At 36.5% G+C, this 16159-nt stretch overlaps 6 protein-coding genes across 10 annotated transcripts; 2 read left to right on the top strand and 4 right to left on the bottom strand.

Moving 5' to 3' along the window:
• Nucleotides 1-759: 759 nt before the first annotated feature.
• On the bottom strand, nt 760-4374 carry LOC108568420. The gene is made up of 6 exons (XM_017929493.1): nt 4262-4374; nt 3808-4004; nt 2298-3745; nt 2035-2239; nt 1799-1971; nt 760-1729 (listed from the first exon to the last, which is right to left on the bottom strand). The coding sequence occupies exons 2-6, from the start codon at nt 3941-3943 to the stop codon at nt 863-865; spliced, it is 2829 nt and encodes a 942-aa protein (XP_017784982.1). The 5' UTR covers nt 3944-4004; nt 4262-4374; the 3' UTR covers nt 760-862.
• Nucleotides 4375-4727: 353 nt separating this feature from the next.
• On the top strand, nt 4728-6333 carry LOC108568422 (COP9 signalosome complex subunit 4). 2 transcript variants are annotated; one of them, XM_017929497.1, is made up of 5 exons: nt 4728-4802; nt 4869-4966; nt 5017-5096; nt 5154-6086; nt 6138-6271. In XM_017929497.1, the coding sequence occupies exons 2-5, from the start codon at nt 4884-4886 to the stop codon at nt 6269-6271; spliced, it is 1230 nt and encodes a 409-aa protein (XP_017784986.1). In that variant the 5' UTR covers nt 4728-4802; nt 4869-4883. The 2 variants fall into 2 exon arrangements, with proteins under 2 accessions (XP_017784986.1, XP_017784987.1); XM_017929498.1 differs by lacking the exon at nt 4728-4802 and having other exon boundaries at nt 4809-4966; nt 6138-6333.
• Nucleotides 6334-6393: 60 nt separating this feature from the next.
• LOC108568423 (protein tramtrack, beta isoform-like) lies at nt 6394-8052 on the top strand. The gene is made up of 4 exons (XM_017929499.1): nt 6394-6945; nt 7022-7201; nt 7254-7362; nt 7780-8052. The coding sequence occupies exons 1-4, from the start codon at nt 6715-6717 to the stop codon at nt 8028-8030; spliced, it is 771 nt and encodes a 256-aa protein (XP_017784988.1). The 5' UTR covers nt 6394-6714; the 3' UTR covers nt 8031-8052.
• Nucleotides 8043-11341, bottom strand: LOC108568421 (ankyrin repeat and zinc finger domain-containing protein 1-like). Of its 3 annotated transcripts, none has more exons than XM_017929495.1 (4): nt 11257-11341; nt 9154-10099; nt 8298-9100; nt 8043-8237 (listed from the first exon to the last, which is right to left on the bottom strand). In XM_017929495.1, the coding sequence occupies exons 2-4, from the start codon at nt 10085-10087 to the stop codon at nt 8061-8063; spliced, it is 1914 nt and encodes a 637-aa protein (XP_017784984.1). In that variant the 5' UTR covers nt 10088-10099; nt 11257-11341; the 3' UTR covers nt 8043-8060. The 3 variants fall into 3 exon arrangements, with proteins under 3 accessions (XP_017784984.1, XP_017784985.1, XP_017784983.1); XM_017929496.1 differs by having other exon boundaries at nt 11233-11283; XM_017929494.1 differs by lacking the exon at nt 11257-11341 and adding an exon at nt 11081-11217.
• Nucleotides 10223-11107, bottom strand: LOC108568424. Its single transcript, XM_017929501.1, has 3 exons — nt 10849-11107; nt 10434-10668; nt 10223-10384 (listed from the first exon to the last, which is right to left on the bottom strand). The coding sequence occupies exons 1-3, from the start codon at nt 10988-10990 to the stop codon at nt 10279-10281; spliced, it is 483 nt and encodes a 160-aa protein (XP_017784990.1). The 5' UTR covers nt 10991-11107; the 3' UTR covers nt 10223-10278.
• Nucleotides 11342-12184: 843 nt separating the features above from the next.
• On the bottom strand, nt 12185-15818 carry LOC108568450 (vacuolar protein sorting-associated protein 18 homolog). Of its 2 annotated transcripts, XM_017929546.1 has the most exons (10): nt 15672-15818; nt 15366-15549; nt 15066-15308; nt 14919-15010; nt 14814-14861; nt 14445-14756; nt 13184-14386; nt 12778-13134; nt 12486-12717; nt 12185-12434 (listed from the first exon to the last, which is right to left on the bottom strand). In XM_017929546.1, exons 1-10 carry the CDS (start codon nt 15741-15743, stop codon nt 12193-12195), a joined length of 2985 nt encoding a protein of 994 aa, XP_017785035.1. In that variant the 5' UTR covers nt 15744-15818; the 3' UTR covers nt 12185-12192. The 2 variants fall into 2 exon arrangements, with proteins under 2 accessions (XP_017785035.1, XP_017785036.1); XM_017929547.1 differs by lacking the exon at nt 14814-14861.
• Between the last annotated feature and the right edge of the window lie 341 nt (nt 15819-16159).

Below are 16159 nucleotides of genomic sequence, written 5' to 3'. Positions count from 1 at the left end.
AAATAACCTATCATTTACGATATTGGTAATTTCTTGAAACAGAATTTCCTGAGCAATATATGGATAATATTAGTTAATCCACCTTCTCGCAACAAACTGCATTTTTAAATAATGAATATCTCGGATATTACTCAACACGATAACTTGTTATGATTTTCTTCAAGGGAAGAGATTTCTTTGTTTCGAATTTAAAGAAAATTATTATTATATGACTATTATTTTTGTTTCTACTTTGACTGGAAGTTCTTTTTCTTCTTATTTGAGGCTTTTCCATCTACTCTGATGACAAGAAGAGTGGAGGAACCTCGAATAGACAATTAATTTTGCAAGGTAAAACAATTTCTGAATTTAATGTTGTTCTTCTTGGTTTTCATTTTCCGTGATACACTTTAAAATTGGACAGGTTCTGTAAAATAAAGGTATGACGATTTGAGCCGAACGAAGCGGAGGGAGCTAGGAGGTGTTAGGAAATTACTCAAAAGCTTTTCCACTTTTACGATAGCTGCAACTTTACGCATTCCAAAGTACGACAGTATAGCTACGTGATCGAGATGAGACTCATGATAAAGATCAAAGTCCGTAATAATAAAATTAAGTAGGTACCAGGAGCGGTACGTGCAGCTATGAACCCAATTTTAATTATTATTAAAATATTCTGAAATGAATTGTATGAATATATATTTTTATTGCATAAAAAATCAACTTGATACATGTATTTATATATGAGTATAAGTTTATATACAAAAGTAAAAACCAATAAAATAAAAACTTACTGTAAATATTGTACTGTTACAAATTTTATCACCTGCCTAATTTGTATAGCAACAAGAATCTAATTATTTGGTGTTTAGTTAAGTCTAGCCTAATAGCAATCCATGTAATTATTAAATTGGTTAGTCCCAGATTCATGATCAAGATATGATTTCAGCATATCATTTACTAGTGAGTCGATGTTATTCATATTATTCCGCCAAATGATCTTTTGTTGCAGAATCTGATCCAAGTCTTGCTGAACGAAATCGACATATTCTTTAGGCGTGACGATAACTTTAGATGTGCTAGCGTCGATGTTACTAGACGGTGTATTTATCTTTGAGTTAAACACATCCTGAAGTAAACTCAAGTCATCTGACTCTACGATTGCATTCAAAATTTCATCAGTAAAATCGAAAGTGGACGAAGTGGACGTTGCCTCTGACAAATTGTGCCTACCCTGTTGAGAAATAGGAGCCATTGTAGGTGCCACTTCGTCGAAATTGTCTGACTTCAAATTGTACATATTGAGGATCGTGGCCACCTTCTTCGTCTTCGCCAGAGATTTCTTTACTACTTCCAAATCACAGTCATCGTTAAATGCACTTACGAACGCGCCCAAGCATCCATTTAGGCTAAGTTTGTGCAAAACTTTCTGCAGTCTAGTTTTAACTTCTTTGTCAGTGAGTGTAACTATTTTCCGGTTTTCCTTGGAGAATGTCACAGTCGGAAATTTGCCATCTATAAAACCTTGATCCTGCAGGTGGTTCAGGATTACCTTAGCCCAGAAGTCGAGCGCGTTCGTCTTGACTTCCCAATGAAGGTCTTTGGTGACGGCGGCGCACATAGCTTCGTAAATGTCGTCCATCTGTTCGGATGGAAACGATTGGTATTCGAAGATATAACGCATCAATGCAGAGGCCTGTGTTCTTACAATGCCCTCAGACTCGTTTCTCAATATATATATCATCTTATTCTAAATATAAAACATAAAGTTATTTATATACAAATGAAAACAATTTACAAAACATTAATGTTTACATACAGGTAGATCTTCGTTAACTAAGATATTAGTCCAAATTGCTTTCACTTGGATCATCTCTTGTAGACATTTGATTGCTGATGCTCTAACAAAGGCCTCGCTATCCGAACAGGACATAGTAAGTGTTAGTTGAACAATTTCCATATTTATCAACATGCCCTGATATGAAGGATATTCTGTGTGCATCAATTACATAATATTTTTAACATTTTTATTTAATTATATTCAAATTGACTTACTAGTATTTGAAATGTTTGCTATAGTGTGCACGAGTTCCAGTGCAGAATCGCGGACTTCCCATTCAATATCGTATAGTTTAGCGCATATCATTGTACCAAGAGCGGTCATCGTTGTGTCATCTTTAATTTCAACCAACAATACCAAATTGGGCGACAGGAATCTAGCAATAGATAGTTTGACTAACTTCAAAGCTTCCACCACCACCTAAAAGGATACCTCTACACAATATGTATTTAGCTATAATTTAGACCAGCTTTCTTACCCTTGGTGACAAACAATTACATTTGAGCAATTCCAAAATGCAACTCGTGACGCAAATGGTCTCAACGCTGTCGCGCCACGTGATGTCGAATTTGTTTATGAACGTTCCCATTGCATCCAGGAGTGCGATAAAATAGCCCACATTTTTGTTAATTGTTTCACCACTGATGAAGTTCTTGTTTATCGCCTTCACGAGATCGTTTGCATTATACACAAGAATCTGGAATGTCGCGATCGCACCTTCTTTGGTGAAGTAAGGTAAAGACTGCAGCGACAACATTATCGCCAACTTGCCATTGTCGAATGCTTCCACTTGCGACGTTACTTTATTCCTCCAATTATAAGCCAGACGCAATGACGGCTCGCTCATCATACTGACGATTTTGTTGAAAAAGTCGTCTCTGATATCATCGTTTTCCAAATCCGAATAGGTGAACTTGTAGTGTACAAAACAAACACTGAAGATGGGTAGTGTTTGAAAAATGACCAATTCGTTTTGGAAGTTAAATGGGGCTCTGTTGTTGGTGCGTTTCTCCATTGGAGGCAAACGATCCCTTAGCAAATTCCATCGTTCATGTCCTAAATGGCTTAATCTCACAACATTAGGTATCTCAGACTGATTAATCAAGCTACTCATAATATTGAGTATCTTTTGCTTCAATTCGGTTACGTCCTGCTGAGCAAACTTCTCGGTAGTCGTCTTAATGTATAGCTCAAAAAAGTAGATGTGAAAGATAATGTTGTACAATTCATATAAGAAGTCCCTGTTCCTAGCCAAGATAATTATACCGCTAATAGCGTTCTCCAAGTTTTTACTGATAAAAATTCTTGGTATTCTGAAGTCGCCGCATTTGAATAAGGCATCATCAATGATTAGTTGCTGAAGACGCACTAGTAACTTCACTATCGGCCTCAAATTGGCAACAAGCAATTCATCCTCCACTTGGACAAATGTTGCGCATTCCTTAGTAAGGGCTTTTTGCAGTCTCGATAAAATCGCGTCCACTATTGAATGGACGATTTGCTCATCTACAGATATAGTCGCCTTTAATAACTTGTAGATAAACTCTTGGCCCTCCCTAACAATGTATATTGTGTCAGTGGCCAATGAGATTGTCAGGCAGTGCATCCAACATTCAGTGGCCAGAACCCAATCAATACCTGACCTGTGATCCAGACATGAGTTTATGACCTTAATATAAGCCAATTTCATGGAAGGTGTTATGCTGTTATTACGATGACTTAATTCACACAGTTTAAATAACCTCTCATATGTATTGTTTAACTTTAAATCAATGAAATCACTTTCTTGCTTTGATAGCAGGGCTGTTAGATTTAGAGTGAAGGACAATAATGCTGATGATGGTTTATCACTAAATTGCCAGTGTGACACTGCTCGTGATACCCATGTCTTAACAATAGGCAATTTTAGTAAAGCTATACCCAAATCTAAAACAAGCATAATAATTAATTAATAGTTAACATTATGAATAGTAATGATATTTTCTTACCAGGATTTTCTTTTCCAGAGAGATGTGACAATAAGTTACTTAAATAATATTCACTTTTTACTTGGAATTCAGGTTGAAGAAGGGCTTTGAACAACTTCTCCACCTTGGGCATCAATGCTTTCATATAACTGTCCATTTTTCACTTTGACAATAACTAATGCTCACTTATTTACTGATCTGTTCCATCCTACAGTCATCTAAAATATGAATTTATTTTTGTTAATAGTCTGTATTTTAAAGAAATTATAGTTATAGTAATAAAGCAATGTTTCAGCGCCGAATAACGTGGATGGAGTTAATATCCCAACTAACTACGATATTGAGAGAACTCTACATGTTTAGATTATTATCAAAGTAAGGTCATTACGAAATAAAAAATATATATGAAAAAATATATAATAAAAATGCATAAAACGATATTAAATTATCTTATATAGTCTCGATTTTATTCTACCTCAACAGATTACTTTCATAGGAGAAATCGACTATAAATTGCAATTGCAATTTGTACGTCAGCTGTTTGATCTAATCAATTATTTACAATTGATTTACGATTAACGAACGTAAGATGTTTACTTTTTTCAGATGGTCATATACTAATTCAGTTTTTCATCAATAGCTGGCACTAAGTCTCGTCCAAATTTCGCTAGATCTGGCAAGAATGTGTATTTGTTAAGCATACACCGGGGTTTGAAGTGTTTGTGTAACATTTTGGGCCACATACTAAAGAGACATCTTTGGACATCTTGTGACAACAGGTCGAGGCTTTTGAAGGTCGAGCGTGTTTTCTCACTTCAGACTGGATTCCTAGATTTGCAGCAATTTGCAGTCTAGACCTGATACCAATTCGTTAATTTTATAAATCCTAAAAATGAACCGCACACAAGAAAAACTAAACTATAATAATCATTTAAGGTTATGAGATAGTTTGTTTTTTAATGCCAGGAAGTATTGTTGGTTGTCTATCAACTGGTGTTCTGTTAGAAAAAAAATAAGTAAGAAACTGTCAAAGTTGCTGCGTGATATTTATTGTTATCTTGTTATTTTTGTGCCGGTTTCAGAAATAAATATTGAATATGTCTAGTAAAGCTGCCCTTGTACGCCAACAATTGGCCAATATAATTAGTTCTGGGGGCACACACAAAGATCAAGCGGAAAGGTAACGTTTTAATTGCTCCTTTAAGACAGTTTCTGTACAGTTTGCTTTAGGTACAGACAGATTTCAGAGACCATCCTGTCTTGGACTGGTATTGAGTTGATAGAGTGTTTACACTTATTTATTGATGCAAGTGAGTAAAATGTTCTTACAAGCTTATTCCTAGTTTTTCATTTGTTTTTCTTTTCAGTTGTTAATGAGAATGTGAGTTTAGTGATTTCAAGGCAAATCTTGACTGATTTGAGTACACATCTGATGAGCCTGCCAGATGAGATTTCTCAAGTTGTGTCTCATTACACTCTGGAGAAAGTACAACCAAGGGTAATATCATTTGAAGAACAGGTTGCAAGCATAAGGCAACATTTATCTGATATATATGAGAGAAACCAGAACTGGAGGGAGGCTGCTGCTGTTCTTGTTGGCATTCCCTTAGAAACTGGTCAAAAGCAGTATTCTGTAGATTACAAATTGGATACATATTTGAAAATTGCTCGACTCTTTCTGGAGGATGATGATCCAGTTCAGGCAGAGGCGTTCATAAATAGGGCATCTTTACTGCAGGCGGAAACAAAAAATGAACAATTGCAGATTTACTACAAAGTCTGCTATGCTAGGGTTTTAGATTATAGAAGGAAATTTATAGAGGCCGCTCAGAGGTACAACGAGCTCTCATACCGCTCGATAATCCACGATGATGAGCGGATGACATCTTTGAGAAGCGCTCTTATCTGCACCGTACTAGCTTCGGCGGGTCAACAGAGGTCGAGAATGTTGGCAACACTCTTTAAGGACGAGAGATGCCAGCAGCTGCCGGCTGTCGCAATTCTGGAAAAGATGTACTTGGACAGGATTATCCGTAGGTCGGAACTGCAGGAATTCGAAGCGTTACTTCAGCCACATCAGAAGGCAACCACAGTGGATGGGTCGACCATACTGGATCGGGCTGTAATCGAGCATAACCTACTCTCGGCTAGCAAACTGTACAACAATATAACATTCGAAGAGCTAGGCGCTTTACTGGAAATCAATGCAAGCAAGGCAGAAAAAATTGCTAGTCAGATGATTACTGAGGGCAGAATGCACGGCTACATAGATCAAATCGACTCGATCGTACATTTCGAGAGTAAGATAATCCAGATATAAAGGATCATTAATCTATATGTAATTGTTTTAGCAAGGGAAACATTGCCGCAATGGGACAAGCAAATACAATCTGTTTGTTACCAGGTGAATTCGGTTATCGAGTTGATCACAAAGTCGGAACCGGAGTGGATTGCTAAAGTCATGGAGGACCAGATGGTTTCTTAAACAATAATATAGTGTTAACGAAAGTTCAATAATTCTAATAATAAAAATAACGGTTTAATGTTTTTCTTTAGTTGTTTCCTATCTGCCGTTACTATAATAATTATTAATTTGCGTAGGAGTTTAATTGGCGCGGAAAAGTTAAAATTAAGTTTTGTAATGTGTATAAATGAGCCGACGTAGCTGAGCGTCTGTGTGGTAATATTTTTTGGACGTCGCTTGTGTTTGTCTCCTAGGAATAAAATGCGGCTTTGGCATCAATTATTTCGAGCCTGGACATTTTTAGCACAGTTTTATTTTTTCTCCAGCTGGACAGAGCCGGTGTTTATAATATTTATAGATAAGGCTTTTGGCTGGACAATAAACATCGGCAGGGCATTGGGGGACCGACGTCGCCCGCACCACAGCACACTCGACGACCTCTTCTCCTCCGGGTCGTGCAAGAGATGACGCAACAACAGTTCGACGACAATAACAACATCGGCGGTGCCAGCGGCAATCACCAAAGATTCCTGCTGAGATGGCATCGGCACGCTCCCACTCTCACCGATCAGCTTCCAGCGATGTTTGAGGAGGGCCTCTTCTCCGACGTCACGCTGTCGGTAAGCGGACAACAGCTGCGGGCGCACCGATTGATTTTGGCCTCGTGCAGCACCTACTTCCTTCAAATATTTCAAGTAAGTCCGCGCCCACGCGTCTGTCCCGTCCAAAAATAGAACCATCCACTATGACCTATCCCTCGTTTGCTTCCAGGAGGCGGATCGCACACAAGTGGAGCATCCCCATGTGGTCCTCGTCAATGCTCACATCGAAGACATCCGGGCCATACTTTCCTTTATGTACAAGGGTGAATGTTGCGTATATCGCGAGCGCATCCCAGAGTTAATCGCGACCGCCAAGAATTTGAAAGTCTGCGGTCTCTCTGACATGGAGGTATAATAACATCACCGTTAATAACTGGTATTACTATTTTCTCCAATTGCAGTTCAACGAGTACATGGATAATGAGAAGATTCTCGTCCTGAGTTCGAATAATAGCATTTTGAACGCGCGCGAATCACCGCCAACGGCGATCGCCGCTCCCTCTGCGCACGGTCAGTAAAGGTGTACTTTTTACTAAATTTAAACATTCCTAGTTCTGATGACAGCGTAGATATTATTTCAAAATTGTTGTACATCTCAGGATATACAAGCGTCAATATTATAAATTATAATGATTATTTATTTAATTAATTGTAGTTTATTTGCTTATCTACCCACTTTCGTTGATTATTTTTAATATCCATCACAGGGAACGTATCTGCGTCGCCCTCATGACAGTTGCATCTTGCATTAAACTTTAAAATAACTACTATAACTAAAACATTAATCCTTATTTTTCAACAAATAATTTATCTTAGCTTATAAAATGCAACTAATGTTAAATTTCGTGTTGGTCAATGTTCAAAGCATAGTTATTACGAAAATGGGATAAAAAGATTGAATGATAAGTCATGGTTAAAATGTTTCAGGTTTCGAAAATGTGGCTCTGCCAAAACACAGAGATGTACCGGAGACCTGCAAATGTTTTGTCTGTGGAAAGTATTTGAGCAATCAGTACAATCTGCGCGTTCACATCGAGACGCACGAGGAGACATACCACGCTTGCTCTTCCTGTCCGCACGTGTCTAGGAGTCGGGACGCCTTGAGGAAGCACATGTCGTACAGACATCCGGACAAATACAGTGCCCGAAAACAAAAGAAGCTATCAACCATAGTTTAGCGCAAACAGCAATTTATTTTAACGTTTTTATTACGAAAGTGTAAGGGGGCTCTTCATTCTGTGCGCTTTCAGACAATCGATAGTACAAAATCTGTTAGCCATATACTCGAAGGGCACCTTTCCAGCGATGTTGGAGCCGCACAGAAAACAACGCGAGATGACTTCACCAGACTGACTGAGGATTCGACGTTCGGCAGCCAGCGCTCTCTGCGACAGCAAAAATTAAAATAATATAACAATAATTAGATGTGAACATTCGTTTCTTACCTTTTCGCGATCACTCAAATTCGCAAATCTATCCTGCTCGACCCGCTCTTTCATGACAACAATCTTCTCCTTTTTCTTTTCTTTCTCCTTATCGCGTTTACATTTCCGCTGCAATCTCTTCTTCTCTGCCAACTCTTCAGGACTCAAATCGCTCGGTTGTGGTGTTGGAATCTGCGCTTTGTTATAATTAAACTTATCTGGATGTTCGATGGCGTATAATTTGAAGTAATCTCGAACATTTTTTATTTGAGAACAGCTGTAGGGTGTTTGCTGTTTGTTGTTCTTTGAGCACAAGTTAGCGCCATTTTCAAGCAAATAACTTAGTATTTCAAGACGATCGTGCATAGCGGAGACATGAAGAGCGCAGTTTCCCAGTTCGTCAAGTGCTTCGTGCAACTTGACATCGAAATCTTCATAGCTTTTGTAAATATTTTTAAGTTTATCCAAGTTTCCATCTCTAATAGTTTCCCGTACTTCTCGCTTACGCTGAATCTCTTGCTCTTGAAGTTTCTCTGCTTTTGTTTTGCCTTTCTTCTTTTCTGGTTCTTTCTTCTTCGGCAATCGCTTCTTTCTCCTTTCCGTTTCTTCGAAAGGCTGTAAAATATCTGTAAAAGAAATTTCTACGTCCTCAGCTATTAAACCACCGATCTTCTCTTCCTCTGAGTATATGATTTCCGTGGGTAATGGACGCTGAATGTTCTCGCGCGATTTCGCTCTATTTATTGAAGTATTCTTTCCTTTACTCCTATGGTGATTAGGCGATTTCTGTTTGATGAATTGTTTGGTCGCATCCTCTGTTGAATCTGAAAGAAAATATGATTTGAGCTTATGCTTATGTAATAATCATTTAACTTACTGTAACAGTATATTGTAGATAGTATAGAATGTACTCGCTTTACTTCAGTGAACGTTGCTCTTCTAGTCGAGAAGGGAATTGTCCTTATCCGTGGATTACTCCTTTCAAGTAACGGATTTTTTCCGCCAAACAACACTGATTTATTATAAGGACCAGCTGCTCGTATAAAAATCAAACTGCTGGCTTCTAAGTCTTCTTTCCAGGTTTCAATTATATCACCCACGTGTTGAATTAGGGCTGTTTCATTGTACCTCCTCAAAGAAGCGCCCGCGCTCTTCGGAGCGGAACTCGCGTTTTTATTATCCCTCGAGCTTTGCGAACCACCCTGGCCTGCTCTTACCGTATAGCAGTGAAAAGTTTTGTGAATCCTTGCGACCTCCCCATCGAAGATGGCCCCCGCAAAATGTCCGCCACCCAACATTAATATAGTCCATTTTTTAGATTCCCTCAATCCATGCAATTGCTTTTGCAAATTACCTTCTTCAATCTCCACCTTCTTTTCAGCCAATAAGCATCTATATAACGAGAATATAACACCATTTGGACCACCCCGTAAGAAGATTTTTCCTTGTGCTGTTGCCAGACTTTCGATGGTCACATCCTCTTTTTCCGAATCCGAACCAGAAATACTCGAGAGGTCATCTGCAAGTTTCACGTTAAATTCTTCCTCATTTACGGGTTCACGATTTAATAAATTTTGTTTTAAATTATATCTGTGCCAATCTAGCTTATAATGTTCTCTCTGTGCCGCTATATCAGGAAATTCTACCCTACAGAAGGAACACGAGTGATGATTTGGATTCGCAGCTTGCCATTCTCTCTTTTTATTGCAATCGGTCAAATCGTCATCTTCATTACCATCGAGTGCCACAGGCGACACTTTCTCGGATGTCAGATCTTTGAATTTATCGTCAAACACTTTTATTTGATCCATTTCTTTGGAAACCTTGAAGAAAAGATAATATTTAATATTGTCACTATATTCATTGATTTTTCGCTTTAATTTAAAATAAATTTAAAACTTATATTGAAAATTATTTATTTTAATAAATACATTTAAATAGTTCAGATCTTATACAAAAAAAAAGAAAGATTAATCCCATGTTATAATACTGCAAATTTTGATTAGTACCCTAAATTGATTCCTTTCATATACATATAACTAGTGACAAATATGCCAATTAAAACAGCAAAAACGTAATTTAAATGAAATGTGTGTCCAGATTGCATCCTAAAATAAAATACTTTTAAATTTAAATAGTACATAATAGAAGACTTACTTAATTGTTGTAGGTGAAAGAGGACTTGGAGGCTGTACACCTGGTACATCAGAATCAAGATAAACCATTACCCATGTAATGTATGTTGCAATGAAGCCACATACTAAAGGAAGCCAAAGACCACTGTGTCTGATGGATTCCTCCCATACATGTCTCATCATAATCTGACCACTTTCAGTCACATGCTCGTAAGTGACCAGGTTCCTTTCATATACTAGATCATGTAGGTTTTGCACTAAAACAAAACAAAAATATCAAAAGACCTATATCACGATTAAAAGCAAAAAATTATTACTTCAAAATGAATACTTACCTGTACATATGGTTGCCAAAGACAAGTGAATTATAAACATTACGCCATAAGCACTAACCTAGTATTTAGTATATAGCAATGAATAAATGATGGATAACTTACCATTATTGCATATCAATTTGGCTGTAATTACAGATGCGGAGAATACTAAGCCACATATCGCCAGCTTCCACTCACTTTTCCTCACTTTTTCCGCCACGATTTGTTCCTCCGAAGGAATATTCGTAAAAGATTTTCTATACATTTCTATTTCTTGTCGTAATTCGCAATCGTACAGATTCGACGAAAAATTTTATTCAATTGTTTGTAAGATTTAATTAAAAATAAACTTTACCTGGCGGATGGGCTAACCAAAAAAATACGTCAACAGCAGGTTGGCGTCGGGAAAAATTCGCGCCAAATTTAAAAGTCTAATACTCGCAATATTTTATTCTTTAACTGTCAAATAGGAGTTCAGTTTGGTTTCAGCCCCAAATTAATACTAACCCCCTTAGACCTCCCTGTACTAACCTACAGTTGCAGTAATATTTATATTACAGCCTGATTTTCAGTGGTTTTACCCGTTTTACCACTACAAAAGTTGTATACAAAATGAAAAGGTGGAGTTTAATGTATGCGACTTTATATACCCGCACTTTAATTTGCAATTATTGTGCAATAATTTGTAATTTTATAAGTGAATTATTTAGGTGATTTATTGATTTATGGTTCTACAAAGCATAAATATTATTGAGCCATATTAATATCATTAATATAACTAAATATTTTATCAATAAAACTTCAAAGAAGTCCACAAGGTAGTTCATTTTCGTTATATTTCGGATATGACGAACATTAATTATCTTTTATATCTTATTACTTCTCTGGTCTAACAGCCACGAAGTTTGCAGAGATCCCGTCTCTCGATTCAATAGTGAAAACAAGAATACTTTTCAATAGATACCACAAAATAATTTTAAATATATATTTAACACAAAATCCAATTATAAAAAATAAAATTCATGAACCATAAGGTAGCCAAATTACTACATTAAAAAAACCTTACTGGAATTATTAAGTATATTCGAAGGGCAATAAATAGGATTAGATATTAGTTAGAAATGGATGTTGGAATTATTTTAATGAAAGAATAGGTTTTAGAGCTTCCATTTCTTTGACTAACATATTACCGTCTAAGTCTGCTTCTTTCACAATATCATTGATCTTAGAATCTTTTATAGCAATTTCTAAATTTGCTGCATATTTTTTAGTTCTTTTTTTTCTATATTTTTAAACCTCACACAAAATATTGTTATATATAAATTCGGCAATCCGGTCCTGATTTTCCAATTGTTTAAAAATTCTTAAAAAAATAATTGTAAATGTCTTACAGATATTTTATTTTTATATACAATACAACTTATGCATATTAATATATGTTATATATATATATGTAAATTTTAAATATTATTCCCACTCTTTGAGGATACTTTCATATTCATTCTCATCGAAAAATGGAATATCTATATTCCTAATCATGTTCTCGCCACAGTAGAGGCATTCAGAGGCGACGATGTTATCAATTTCAGCTTTAACAATGTCCTTTGTGGACATTCCTGACGATCCTGTGCTTATATTATCAATAGTCTGTGTATTCAAAAAGTTGAATTGCCTTTGTAAGTCGTTCAGTTTGTTCCTTCTAGCAGGACCTAAAATATAACGATTCAATCTTTGTTACTCTTTCACTCACAGTTAATTACCCAGCAATGGATTCAACTCCTTCAGTAGACAATCAGAGTGGAATCTGTGTCTGCATGGAAACATATAGAATTGTCTCATGATCAGAGTCATTTCGCAGATCTCGCAAACGTCCGAGTTCCTGATGAAAGTGTACTTGTTTCGGAAGGACTGGATTTCCTTGCGGACCAACTCCGCCGATTTTGTGGCCTCCTCCATTTCCTCCTTCAGATCCTCGATGTGCTGATTGTACTCCTGTTTAACAACGATAATTATTGACTTGCGTGAAATATGAAATAAAAGATGAATACAAACCATTAACGAATTACAGATTGCGTCTTTGAAATGATCCATGGTAACGAAGTCTGAGAAGAACGGAAGAATATCTTCAATTCGAATTAGATCGCACTGTTTCAAAAACTCCATGGCAGTTTGGATATCTGCTTTGCCGCTTACAACGTGCTTCGCAATCTTCAGCCATAACTTTTTGCGTAGTTCGATTTCACTTTGTGGCGGCTGATTTGCGATCTGAATAGCTAAATTCTTGTCAATTGTTAGAGCCATATCAACGGCGCTTTCCCAGAGTCCTAGTAGGCTGGATAATTGTACGCAAGCTCTCGTTAACTTTTTCTCTTGACACAAGCGTAATGCGAAGTACACATCATAGTTTACCTTGAACCAATCAGTTAGTTTACTTAGAGAATGATGTTTATACATTTACCATTGAGATATTCAGTCCTTGCGAGTTTAAATACTCCATCACTTGGGTTTGGTTATATTTGGCGTAAAGCGATAGAAGCAGATTGTGTACTGCTTTCTCATTACATTTCAAAATGTTTACGCAATGCTCCAAGTATTTAATGATCTCCAATGAATGGGCATTGCCATTGCAGCTGACCAAAGCGGGCAACAATTTGACCGGCATAAGGTTTCGACCTTGATCAATCAATGCCTTCACAACTAGTTTCGGGATTTCCTGGATCAAAATAGGTGCAAACTGATAGAAGAGCTCACGGTTATTTTGGCTTTTAAGGACATCTAACGCCTCAGGGAAACTGCTTTTATAAATGTGTTGCCTGATCAGTTGCTCAAAATCTTTATGAACTATAGTCAACCTGATAGCATTTGCTTTATCGCCATGACTGGCCATGATTTCGTAGATGCTCCGACGATTCTTTTCCACAGTGCCGCATATTTGTTTCATCGTTAGAAACTGCTCGAATTCCTTTTCCAAATCAGAAAACTCTTTGGTTCGATCTTGATCTTTCAGACGCATTTCTTCGAACTGATTCAGATATAGCTCTATTAACCAAAGCACTATCATTGTTATCTGCGTCTTGTCTTGCTGCTTTAAGTTTTGCAATTTTTTTCTTAAGAATACTTTTAATGCGGTTTGCTGATCGATCTGAATAAATTTCAGGCAGATGCCTTCAAAGGAAGACTGCGTTTGAGCATAGCAGAGAGCGCTCTGTACATAATTACCACTTTCGAACAGCATGTTTGCCTCCTTGATGAGCACCTGGTCATAGTATGCTTCGTTATCTTTTGAATACTTTTTGGCAAGCTCAAACTCTTGCTTATCGCAGTAGATCCTCCAGACATGTCGCTCCTCTTTGGTCACCTTGAAGCGAAATATAGCATTCTGCGTCACAGCCCAAATGGTGCCAGTTATCTGATCCTTTACTAAATTGACCAAGCTACCGAAAGCCTCGTTGTAATTGTCTTCGTATACCAAATCTGCATTAAGCAGAGACATCCCTTTAATCATATCAGTGTACGCAATTAAAACATGAAATTCAGTGAGAGCCAGAGCAAATGGTGCCTTAGTCGAAAACTGCTCGCTTCCGTAATTAGGCCTTTGGTATTTTATTAATTCTATCTTATCCTTAATATCTTTAATACTTTGTAGATTATACAAGTCTATCTGCAAAAAAATGGAAACATTGGTTTATGATAAAAAAGAATTATTAAAAAATACTAACTTTTGCATAAGAAACACTGTACTGAGTCATCCAAGCCAAATAATTTGGTACGACCAAATTCTCGGACCAAAACTTCAATTGTGAATACTTGAGGGAGCTTTCTTCCTCTATATAAGAATCCTTTTCTGGAATGTTCAGATATTTATTGAAGACCTGTTGCAAGAGCGGCTTATCGTCCGGATTTGCTGGTCCCGTGAACATATACAATCTTCTTGGCGTAGAAGCAAAAACGAAATGCTTATCGGTACCAGGTAAATTAAAAAACTCAAGTCCGGTAATTGGTACTTCGTTGTCTTTACCAATATCAAATAGCTAAGAAAAGAATTACAGAGTTTAACAAAGCAAGCGTTTAACACAAAAAACACATACTAATCCTTCCACCTCCCGAACACCATATAAGGGTAAATAATTTGGCAGCTTTGTGATAAGAGCATATAATTTACAGAAAGATATTATCAATCAATTTTATTTTACCTGTTTCCAATATTGTTCCAAACCAGAAGTGATGAAATATTTCTCGCCTTCCATAACTATTTCCGTTTCAATAATCAATCCCTTTGTTGTACCTTAAAATTACATATTTTTAATTGAAAATTAATATGTTACTATAATCAATCTAACCCAAGAGAATTGTCCCAGTGGATATTTCTGATTGGTTGTTGTAGTTCCAAGCCACAGATGTAAAAGTATGAGTACGAAACTTCGAGCTGGATTTTAACTTGTTTGATTTCCTCGCCAAATAGACCAATTCGGAGGGTCCATCCGGATTTATCGGCGCGAAAGTCATCAGCAGGTGATTACCCTGCGGATCCAGAAAGAGATTAGTCAATCGGCTCGCTTTAGTGTATTTTGATATCGAAATCTCTGAAATGCATAAACTAATTGATTAGTTTCATGGAACGATTCACGCTGTGTACTAACCGTCCTGCTGTGACGGATTGTTGAGATTCATGCGAAACAGTACGCAATTGGACATCGCCACAACAAGATACTTATTGGAGATAGCGACATGTGTTATACTATCTGCTGGCGTGAAATCTTTCTTTGCTTTTGTGAAGATGGGCATTTCTTGTTCCATGCTCATTTGAATGTATCCAGAAGTGCTCTGTAACAAAATTTACAATGTATTCTTTACAAAAATGAAACAATTATAGGAAAAAATATGAATCCAGTTAAATTTGACTGTTTTCATAGCATTTGATAATAAAAATAAATAGTTAGTCTTACCATTTCAGCATTATTATAGCTATTTATTTTAGAATTTTGTGAGGGAACCTCAAATTGATCTAAAATATTCATTTTTTCCAGCGTTTTAATCAGATTTGTAGAACAAAAACAACTCCCATGTAACTAACAACCTATTGTATTCATGACAGCTCCTGTCAAAAATAAAAACAACAAACATATGTTCTGGACGGAATAGGCAACCCAACATACGAAACATTGTTAATCAAATATAATTTATGTAATAAATGTGTTAATATTTTAAGAATATTTGTAATCAAAATCTTAATTAAAATGCATAGATATAGTACAAATTATTATTAAACAAATTAATTATAACAGTTAATATACAATTATGATATTATTGTAAAATAATCAATTTCACACTAAGATTGTGCAATAAACTAATTTTATTAATTTAAAAACGTTATTACATTAATCCAGGTTATACATTCAACTTGTATTATGCAACCGTTTTTAGCGTACGGTGC

This window comes from Nicrophorus vespilloides, unplaced genomic scaffold (genome assembly GCF_001412225.1).
Source record: "Nicrophorus vespilloides isolate i.1.1-1 unplaced genomic scaffold, Nicve_v1.0, whole genome shotgun sequence".
NCBI classification, from domain to species: domain Eukaryota; kingdom Metazoa; phylum Arthropoda; class Insecta; order Coleoptera; family Silphidae; genus Nicrophorus; species Nicrophorus vespilloides.
The sequence above is the reverse complement of the archived record's forward strand: the minus strand, read 5'-3'. Positions and strand labels throughout refer to the sequence as shown.

What these genes read in the sequence shown, in the direction of transcription:
- LOC108568420 (XM_017929493.1), bottom strand. Translation starts at nt 3,943, where the DNA reads ATGGACAGTTATATGAAAGCATTGATGCCCAAGGTGGAGAAGTTGTTC. An exon ending in GTAATTGTTTGTCACCAAGG is followed by an intron (nt 2,240 to 2,297) that starts GTAAGAAAGCTG and finishes GTATCCTTTTAG; the next exon opens with GTGGTGGTGGAAGCTTTGAA. An exon ending in TAGTTAACGAAGATCTACCT is followed by an intron (nt 1,730 to 1,798) that starts GTATGTAAACAT and finishes TTTTATATTTAG; the next exon opens with AATAAGATGATATATATATT.
- LOC108568422 (XM_017929498.1), top strand. Translation starts at nt 4,884, where the DNA reads ATGTCTAGTAAAGCTGCCCTTGTACGCCAACAATTGGCCAATATAATT. An exon ending in CACAAAGATCAAGCGGAAAG is followed by an intron (nt 4,967 to 5,016) that starts GTAACGTTTTAA and finishes AGTTTGCTTTAG; the next exon opens with GTACAGACAGATTTCAGAGA. An exon ending in CTCGATCGTACATTTCGAGA is followed by an intron (nt 6,087 to 6,137) that starts GTAAGATAATCC and finishes TAATTGTTTTAG; the next exon opens with CAAGGGAAACATTGCCGCAA.
- LOC108568423 (XM_017929499.1), top strand. Translation starts at nt 6,715, where the DNA reads ATGACGCAACAACAGTTCGACGACAATAACAACATCGGCGGTGCCAGC. An exon ending in GCGGTCTCTCTGACATGGAG is followed by an intron (nt 7,202 to 7,253) that starts GTATAATAACAT and finishes CTCCAATTGCAG; the next exon opens with TTCAACGAGTACATGGATAA. An exon ending in CGCCGCTCCCTCTGCGCACG is followed by an intron (nt 7,363 to 7,779) that starts GTCAGTAAAGGT and finishes AAAATGTTTCAG; the next exon opens with GTTTCGAAAATGTGGCTCTG.
- LOC108568421 (XM_017929495.1), bottom strand. Translation starts at nt 10,087, where the DNA reads ATGGATCAAATAAAAGTGTTTGACGATAAATTCAAAGATCTGACATCC. An exon ending in ATCTACAATATACTGTTACA is followed by an intron (nt 9,101 to 9,153) that starts GTAAGTTAAATG and finishes ATTTTCTTTCAG; the next exon opens with ATTCAACAGAGGATGCGACC. An exon ending in ATTTGAGTGATCGCGAAAAG is followed by an intron (nt 8,238 to 8,297) that starts GTAAGAAACGAA and finishes TTGCTGTCGCAG; the next exon opens with AGAGCGCTGGCTGCCGAACG.
- LOC108568424 (XM_017929501.1), bottom strand. Translation starts at nt 10,990, where the DNA reads ATGTATAGAAAATCTTTTACGAATATTCCTTCGGAGGAACAAATCGTG. An exon ending in CAAATTGATATGCAATAATG is followed by an intron (nt 10,669 to 10,848) that starts GTAAGTTATCCA and finishes GTTTTGTTTTAG; the next exon opens with TGCAAAACCTACATGATCTA. An exon ending in CTTTCACCTACAACAATTAA is followed by an intron (nt 10,385 to 10,433) that starts GTAAGTCTTCTA and finishes ATTTTATTTTAG; the next exon opens with GATGCAATCTGGACACACAT.
- LOC108568450 (XM_017929546.1), bottom strand. Translation starts at nt 15,743, where the DNA reads ATGAATATTTTAGATCAATTTGAGGTTCCCTCACAAAATTCTAAAATA. An exon ending in TTCGGGAGGTGGAAGGATTA is followed by an intron (nt 14,757 to 14,813) that starts GTATGTGTTTTT and finishes TTCTTTTCTTAG; the next exon opens with CTATTTGATATTGGTAAAGA. An exon ending in CAATCTGTAATTCGTTAATG is followed by an intron (nt 12,718 to 12,777) that starts GTTTGTATTCAT and finishes GTTGTTAAACAG; the next exon opens with GAGTACAATCAGCACATCGA.